This window comes from Vicia villosa, linkage group LG2 (assembly GCF_029867415.1).
Source record: "Vicia villosa cultivar HV-30 ecotype Madison, WI linkage group LG2, Vvil1.0, whole genome shotgun sequence".
Lineage (NCBI taxonomy): Eukaryota > Viridiplantae > Streptophyta > Magnoliopsida > Fabales > Fabaceae > Vicia > Vicia villosa.
The window spans coordinates 21,429,487-21,439,298 of NC_081181.1; the positions used below are offsets into that span (position 1 = coordinate 21,429,487).

The following is a 9,812-nucleotide window of genomic DNA, read 5'->3' on the forward strand; positions in this document are numbered from 1 at the left end:
TTCGACCACTGCGTTTACTTCAGATTTCGACCTGGTAATTCATTTGTTATTTTGTTGCTTTATGTGGATGATATTCTCATAGCTAGCAACAGTGTTGAAGATGTGATGAGGGTGAAGGCTGAACTCAATAAGGAGTTCGATATGAAGGATCTGGGAGCTGCTTCCAAGATTCTTGGAATTGACATTCGAAGAGATAGAAAGAAGTCGAAGTTATGCTTATCTCAAAAGGCATATCTACGGAAGATTCTTGAAAAGTTTGGTATGTCGAATTCGAAGCCAGTTGTGACTCCAACAAACCCTCAATTCAAGCTGAGTATTGATCAGTGTCCCAGTACTGATGTCGAAAGAGCCTATATGAATAGCATCCCATATGCTAATATAGTCGGTTCTTTGATGTATGCTATGGTCTGTACTAGACCCGACATAGCATACGCAGTAAGTCTTGTAAGCAGGTACATAGCGAATCCTGGAAAGGCTCACTAGCAAGCATTGAAGTGGATTTTAAGGTACATAAATGGATCTCTAAACAGAGTCTTAATTTATGGTGGAGCCTTGGGTGAAGATAGTAAAGCAGCAATAGAAGGATATGTTGACTCTGATTATGCAGGTTGTATGGATTCTAGAAAGTCTATTTCTTGATATGTTTTCACTATGTTTGGCACAGCAATTAGTTGGAAAGCAACTCTTCAGAAGGTTGTTGCTCTATCAACCACTGAAGCGGAATATATTGCTCTCACTGAAGCTGTGAAAGAAGCATTGTGGCTTGAAGGTTTTGCGAAAGAGCTGAAACTTCAAGGTCGAGGTATCACTGTTAAATGTGATAGTCAAAGTGCAATACACCTGTCAAAGAATTCAGCCTATCATGAGAGAACTAAGCACATTGATGTGAGGTTGCATTTCGTCAGAGGAGTAATCGAGCGTGGAGAAGTCCAAGTGCTGAAGGTTTCGACTGAAGACAATGCTGCTGATATGATCACCAAGACATTGCCGAGTTGCAAGTTTTTCCACTGTATGCAGTTGATAAAGCTGCATGAAGAAAGCTAGTTTGTTCCTTGACGTTGTAGAGTTAGGTCCAAGGTGGAGATTTGTGAGATATTGGATCGAACTCTAGTATTGTCGAAGGGTAGCTTCTTGGTTCGACAGTTCGACAGAGTTAAGCATGAAGTCGAAGGATTGTTCACATGCTGGTGTCGAAGTGTGCATGCTGTAGTCGAAGATGGGTCTAGCATGCAGATGTCGAAGATGCTAGGGTTGTTAGCATGTTAAATTAGGATTTAGTGTTTAAACCCTAATTTGTTAAGTTAGCTTGTTTATTAAGTTGGCTTATGTAATGGGCCTTGCTGAAAAAGCCCATTAGTTAGTATGTTAGGTTTTATTATAAATAGCATACTAGTCTCTCATCATTGCTAAGCTGCAAATCCTAATTTAGGGTGAGAGAGGTTATTTGTTATTCTTGTAAACTTGTAATCTTGTTTTAAGAGAAAGTGAAAGAATAGCAGTTATAACCAATTCTTGTGTTCTTATTCTCTTCCCTAATTCCCTATTATACTTTGTTATTGGTATCGTTTTTCACAACACTACTGTTTCAGTTTCTCAAGAACAACCTTCATTGAAGGTTGAATAGAAAGAGTCTCTTATGTGCAAGTTATCATAATCTTTAAAAGCTAGAGCAACTTTTCCTTTGGTCCTGATTCCCACATAAAAGATGAAAAAAGCTCAGAACAACGATCGGCCATTAGAAGCTCTACGTACTGCAGATTTTTCGCTGACCTATCAATGCTATATATGAAAGCTTCAAGGTTTACACCAAATAGGTAATTGTAAATCAAAAACAACATTTCAGCTTTTTCCTACATAATAGTCAATTAAAGTCGTGAAATTCTTATGTCAAATTCTCCCGAGCATTCTAATTTTTGTTTCAAACTGTTGTATGCCTTGAAACTTACCTATCGAAGCCGTTTTATTGCAACAAAAAAGACCTGGTGATAGCTCTGCCTTGTAAGTAAACCTAAAACCACCAGCATTGATTAGATATCGGATGCTGAAATTTCTGGGAGCTTTGACAACACTATCATAATTCAATTCAATTGGAAGTAATTGAAAAGTCACAACTTCTCTCCTTCTAATGCTGCTTCGTAGAGTAATTTTTACCTTCTAAAAAAATTCACCAACACTATTACCGAAAGGGTGCATATAGCCGCAAAATAATTTCTTCTAAAAATGACAAAAGAGTTGAAATACTGAAATGGAAAAGGATGAAGAAACTCACGAATAATTTCTGATACTAGGATTTACCAACGCATCTTGATACTCAAATTGACCAATGCATAGAGAGAATTGATTTGAGTAGTGAGGCCTTATGAATCAAGCAATGAGAATTAAGAACTGATTGCATACCAACTCAAACGTTACATGAATCATTGATTGAACATCAATATAATATAAGTAAACATCAATTGAACCCTAATTAAATTTGTAAAAAAAATCAAATATAATAAATATAGGCATTGTTGAAAATAGTTCTGAAGCAATGATAAACAAGGATTAAGCAGAAAAAATCGATAATTAAGAATTAAGTAGAACAACACGACAAACATCAGAGATTGTATTCAAATCTACGAGAGACTTTGCGGATCGGAGAGCCAGATCAAAGGGGATAGCAGAGACAACAGACAATGCATATCTATAACGAAAATCATACCAAGATCTAGATCGAGAACCAGGACGTGATTGAAAGCGAGATCATAACAAGGACAAGGACGAGATCTAGAACAAAATACAATCAAAACCGAGAGTGAGAGAGCATGGTTCGCGTTATACCGAGTGACATGTATTTTGGATTACATGTTTAGTTTTTTTTAATATATTCAGCTTGTTGCTTGAGCATTAATATGATTTTTTTTATAAAATATTATAGTTTATAAGAAAGTCTTCAACTTAGCTCCACTCAAATAGTAATTAATTACCTACAAGTTAAGAAAGAAAGAATATGCTAGTAAAATTATGGTAGCAAATTACTTATTTTCTTTTTTTTAGTGGAAAACATTATACAAAAAAGTAGACTAATGACACAAAATATATCAAAATCTACAACAACAAAAATAAAAAACAAAAGGAAAGATCTATAAAGCCAAAAAAAATAGGTAAAATATCTATTTTGGTCCCTTAACTTATACTCTTAGATTCATATTGGTTCTTTAATTTTTTTCCGTGTAACCTTGGTCTCTTAACTTTTAAAACGTTTCATTTTAGTCCTTTTTTTAATTAGAAACGGATTTAGCGACCGATTTCAAAGTTTCTCCGGCGCTAATTAGACAAAAAAGATTAAAATGAAACATTTTAGAAGTTAAGGGACCAAGATGACACGCAAAAAAAATTAAGTGACCAATCTGAACCCAAGGGTATAATTAAAGGACCAAAATAGATATTTTTCCAAAAAAAAAATACTATAACATTTTTGTTTTTGATAAAGAATTAGTTAACAATTTTTTTATATAATTAAAAAATATGTATATATTTAGTGTTTGATATATATATATATATATATATATATATATATATATATATATATATATATATATATATATATATATATATATATATATATATATATATATATATATATATATATATATATATATATATATATATATATATATATATATATATATATATATATATATATATATATATTTGTGATACTAGAGCTCGGGTGTGACGCCCAGGATTGATTGGTGCTCTATAGTTCAGGAGTACTCTTTGGGGATGAACTCTCGGGGATGTGAACCAATACCTCCCCCTTATCGGTTTCATTATGGAGGATTCGAATTGTGTGGGTCGATTTGATGTTGATTCTATAGTTTTGATGAGTTGAATCGTGTGATGCGATTCGATGAGAATCCATGTTTTCCCTATGGTCCATGCTAATGATGAATCGAATCGTGTGATGCGGTTCGGAGTTGGAATTCCATGGTTTTGAGGAGTTGAATCGTGAGATTCGATTCAATGTCAATTCTAGGATTCTCTATAGTCCATGTTAATTGGTAATTTAAAGTTTGAGATAAGAATCCCTCGCAGGTTGAAGTGAGATACTTCGGAACAGAAAAGAATTAGGATTCCTATTAGCAATGTTAGCATAAGACCTTGTAGAGTCGAGTGGACCCATAAGATAGGGGAACTCATTGAGACTTAGAAACCTCATCCCATTCATCCTATTATTTTCAGGTACTATGCAAGATTGAAGTTTTGCTAGATGTTTGGTTCGAGAACATCATGGTCGAGATGATTTTGAAATGTATAGTTTTATTTTGTAGACATACTTATTGTAAATAAATCATCTTCGAGATGATTTTGAAATGTATATTGTTAGTTCCTAGTTTTTAAGATTGGCTTAATTTTTGTAAAACAATTAATAACAACAAAAATGTAGTGTAAAGAAAAACAGGTACAACAAAGAGTCCCACTGGAATGCTAGAATATGTTGTGTTGAACTACTTCAACATCTGGAACAACATGTCACATGCAATGTCACGACATCATGCCTGAGCTGAAGTGAAGAGTTTTATTTAAATCAGTTACGATTTAACTACAACAAAAGAGTTCAGAATATTCCTGAAATATTGTGCAAATCATATATGGCGTGATTTATTTAACAGGTCCAAAGAATAAAAAAGAATATTGAAGAATAAAGACTCTATAATTGGAGACAATTTAGAAATATTTGATTGAAGACATATTTTTTAGCAGAAGATTTTACTGATTTGTAACAACAAAAATGCTGCGATTAGAAACCCAAATCCAGTTGGGAATAGGTTATAAAGAGAAGCACTGTAACCTAGAAAGTTAGGCAACCGAGAATAGAAAAGATGTAATCATTAGGACTAGGTTAAGTGAACCTCCCGGGTTGTGGGAAGGTCGTTATAATCCTCGAAGTCTGTAGGTAAGAGGAGAACGTATTGTTCTTGGAGGAAGATTTCAAATAACTCCAAGGTAGTGTTCATAGTCAAGAGTCTTGGCTAGGGATTGTCATGGAAGTGTGTCTTCCAAACTATTTAATTGTGTAATCATAACGTTGGTTATTAGGTCCTTGTTACAGCTCCTGGGACTGGAGAATTGTACAACATCACTACGGTGATAGGAAGTGGGATAGGGATATTTCATATCTAGAGAGGATCTAGGTAGAAGGGTCATTGGGTAGGGATTAAGTGAAGGGTTGTAAACAAGGGATTTTAGCTCTGAATTAATACTACTGATCAGGGGCGGAGCCAGGATCAAAATTCAGGGGATTCCCATAATGAAAATAAAATATACAAAAAAATACGAAAAAAATTAATGACATAAAATATAATAATATTACTTAATAAAAATGTATTAGTATTTCAATTACAACTCAAAAATAGAAAACATTCTAGTCTAATCGTAAATGCATTCTTTTCTTGTTCATTCCTTGGAAACGTTTGATGATATCCATATCATCGATTGTATTAAGCACCTCTTTTTCCACAAATGTCACTAAGCAATCATTTAGCCATGGATTAGCCATTCTACTTCGTAACTCATTCTTAACATATTTCATCCCCGAGAATACTCGCTCAACACTTGCAGTGGCAACCGGTAAGGACAAAGCTAGTTTGACAAGTGTGTACACAAACCTAAATGTCTTATGCTTCTTTGTTCGAACCAGAGTCCTACAAAGTTCCGAGATGCCAGTCAAATTGGAAAAGTGATCGTCCATCTTGACACTCTCAATATAAGTCTCCAATTCACTAGACAATTCCTTATCAGTAAGATCCTCAAAGTCATTTGGGTACAATCTTGCCAATCTCACAATTGATTTAACGTCAAATGATTCAAATGAATAACAAGGACTCAAGCAAGCAACACAATTGATCAACTCAATATTTTCAGGTGTAAACCGATCATTCAACTCTTTCAATACCACATCTATGACATGTAAGAAGAAATCATTCTTGAAATAATGAAAATTTGTAACAAAAGGAGCAAGTCGTTTGGATTTCTTATCTTTCACATACCGAGACTCCATGTCAGGCACATCAATTTCAACATTACCACAAGAAGCCACAACTTGCTCATAAAGTGTATCCCATCCATCATCTCTAAATTCTTGCAACTTTTTCTTGCATATTTGGACAAGTTCCATGGCATGCACAATATCTTGATCCCCCTTTTGCAATGATTGTGACAAATTATTTGTCAAAGATAAAATCTCAACCATTAAGTGCAACATAAACACAAACTAAAAGTTTGCATAACAAGTAACAAAATTTTTGGTTCACCCTTAGAATGACTATCACTTTTCAAATCTTTGAACACTTCAATAATAGGAGTAAACAAATCAACTAACCTGTTAAGAGTTCGAAAGTGAGATCCCCAACGTGTATCACCCGCTCTTACAATGGACAACTCTTGATTTAAACCAGTACCAGTTTCCACCAATTCATTTTCAATTAGATTTGCAAAATGAGCAACTTGTTTATTCCGAAGTAGAGCTTGTCTTTTGTTAGATGACCGTAAGAAAGTGACAATACGAGACACTTCACAAAAAAAACAATCAACATCTTCATGCTTTCTCGCCATTGAAACAAGAGCCAATTGAAGTTGATGAGCAAAACAATGGACATAATAGGCTTGCGGATTTTGCTTTTGAATCAAAGTCTTCAAACCTTCAAATTGACCACGCATATTACTTGCTCCATCATACCCTTGACCTCGAATTTTAGATATACACAACCCAAACCCCGACAACAAACATTCAAGAGCCCCTTTAAGCGATATCGCACTTGTATCCTCAACATGAACAATGCCGATAAATCTTTCTACAACAAACCCTCTAACATCAATAAACCGCACTACAACAACCATTTGTTCTTTACCAGAGCAATCACCAGATTCATCAACAAGAACACAAAAGAAACCATCTCCAATTTCTCCAACTATCTTCTTAATAGTTTCAACCACACATGCATTTGCAAGTTCTTTTTTAATAATAGGAGAAGTCATCTTACAATTTCCCCCACCACTTGTTATTGCTGCATCTATTTTCTCACTATTTCTTCCCAAGGCTTCTACAAATTCTAGGAAATGACCCTTATAAATAGAATTTTCACCCTCATTATGTGCCCTAAATGCCAATCCGCCTCTAACAAGATATTTGACAGCCTCAAGTGATGCTTTTAAACGAACAAGATATTCTACTTCTTCTTTTGAACTATATTTTGCATACGAAAACTCAATACTCTGATTTTTCTTCATAAGATCCTCACATGCTTTCACATACTTTTTATGATGACTATTCGGTTTCTCACCAACATGTTTATCCAACTTATGTTTTAGATTCCAACCTTTAAAACCAGTCACCACAAATGCAGAATTACTAGTACCATTGTAACACACATAACAAGGCAAACAAAAAACAACATCTTTTTCTATACTATATTCCAACCAGTCATACTCTTCATGCCAACTATATTGAAAAGAACGTTCCCTTCCCCCAATATTTGTGGATTCATATTCAGTTAATTTTAATTTTACATGGCCCATTCACAAGGTAAGCTCTTCTTACCTCATCTTGATCATTTGGATGATACTCAAGAATTTGACTTCTTTTTCCAGGATCCGTCTCCAAATAAGCTCCTTTTTTAAACACCTTATATGAAGAATGAGGTTTTGGTTGTACGTCATTTGAAGAGGGGACCGAAGAAGGTTCTTCGGGATGCCCATTTGAAGGAGCAAGCTTCTTTGGCTCTGGAAATCTCGGTTCGGGTGTAAAGTATTTGAGCAACATTCTACAATCACAATCAAAATCCAATTAATTTTATAAGACCATCCTATAACAAAATTTTTAAAAAAGACGAAAAGTAAAATTGTCTTACTTTAGAAAAAAATTTAAATATATTTAACCCTAAAAAATCCCTTAAAAAAACTTAAGATTGTGTTACTAATAACATGTGCCTCTTTGAATTTTTGATGAAAATAACAAGTTAAAACTTTGATTGAATTTAACTCATAGTCCACTCAACCTATTCTCAAAAAGGAAAAAAAATTACCCTAATATTATTACTATGGAACTAAATGTACTCCTCAATTTCATCATCACATGTTGTTATACCCCAAAAATTGCCCGTATCTTTTTTCAAAAAGAAGGCAACAGACTTTTGTCTAAAAATTGAGAGTTTCATATAATCTTGGATTTTGTTTCACAAATATCCTGATTTTTATGAATACTCGGTTTTTAGAATTTTTCTTATACGGTATTTTGGCTTGCTGTTGAATTTATTCTTACACAAACGCCAATTACTGTTTATCACTTCACACACGCTGTTTATTTGAGATTTATTTGCAGATAAATAGTACTGACGCAATTGGTACAGAATTAAATTTTTGCAGGCGCAAAGTCCGGGATTAAGACTGTACTGGTAACGAGTAAATTATTATTAGTTTTTTGTTTCCCACTAATTTTTGTACTATATTCAATTATTTTCATAATCTTTTCCCTTCTTTTCAAATCTCTTTCTTTCAAAATCAAATCCTAACTTTATTCTACACATCTCTCTTTTCAAACCCTACCATACACTTTCTTTCAAATCCTACTACCACTCAAATTTTCCTTTTTTGTACGGAATCACTTCATTCCCCAACGTCTCTATCCTTCTTTTCACTCTATAAATACCTCTCATTTTTTTCCATAAATTCTCACATCAAATTTCAACTCATCTCTCAAATTTCTACCTAATATTTATTTTCTCTTCTTCCCCGGCAAAAATGGAAAAGTGGGTGGATACACTGTTTCTTATAGTCATCACTGTTTCTACGGTAATCATGTCTTTCTTCTGTCTGCATAGTCCTGAGAAATGCGGACCTGCGATGTTTACACTTCCGATTATCTACTTTCTGTTGTTTATAGCATGGATTTTTAATCGTCATATGTAAAGTTTGCCGTATCTTTCACTTTCAAATAACATACCGTTTATTTATCGTACTGTTCGTTACAGTTCTTTTTGTAATATTTGTACTGTCAGTATTAAGTATTATACTATCTGTTGTACCGTCGTTTAACTAGTAAGATAATATTATGTGTGTTTATTGCTAGTTAAATATTTATTTTTTCTGTGCATTAAATCCTTTTCAATCTTATTATTGACGGTAATTTCGTTCGCGTACGGTGTATTTTAATTATTTATTATGTTTGTGTTTTTCTAACAAATCATGTAAATAATTTCTCACCATTAACATCAACAAAAAAAACAAAAAGAAAAAATTAACTTTAAACTGTTGAATTTTCACTTTAACTGTTACGTTAATACCCGAACAGCTAGTTGACAATCAAACCCGCTGACAGTGCAATTCTCCGTGTTTTGTACCATCAATCAAATCAATCTTTTTGCATTTCAAAATTCCAATATTTTTGTTCTAGAAGTCTTCTGAACATCACATGATCAGCAGAGACTCAGCACTGCACAAAAATCAGGTACGCTTAACTGTCTCCTACATAAACAGTCCTTAACTAGGGTTTTTGTTTTTTTTTCAGGAGAACAAGTTTTTTGAGACCTCAAATGGATTTCATGGACCTCCATATATCTCAAAGTACCACCATACAAATTTTCAAACTTCAAATCGCTCAGACGCACAGTCAGCAGCTCAAACAGTCAACAGACGACCAGTTTGACCGAAAAGTCAACAGACAATAAAAAATGAAATTTTTTGTCAACATCCATATTTTGTCAAAAGATTCATCATTTGATCATTGGTTGATCATAATTCATCAAGGAAAGATCAAAAATCAACAAAACCCT

At 33.8% G+C, this 9,812-nt stretch overlaps 2 protein-coding genes across 2 annotated transcripts; both read right to left on the reverse strand.

Moving 5' to 3' along the window:
* Positions 1-5,407: 5,407 nt before the first annotated feature.
* On the reverse strand, positions 5,408-6,235 carry LOC131648693 (uncharacterized). The gene has a single exon (XM_058918428.1). The coding sequence runs from the start codon at positions 6,233-6,235 to the stop codon at positions 5,408-5,410; it is 828 nt and encodes a 275-aa protein (XP_058774411.1).
* On the reverse strand, positions 6,235-7,560 carry LOC131648694 (uncharacterized). The gene has a single exon (XM_058918429.1). The coding sequence runs from the start codon at positions 7,558-7,560 to the stop codon at positions 6,235-6,237; it is 1,326 nt and encodes a 441-aa protein (XP_058774412.1).
* Positions 7,561-9,812: the final 2,252 nt, after the last annotated feature.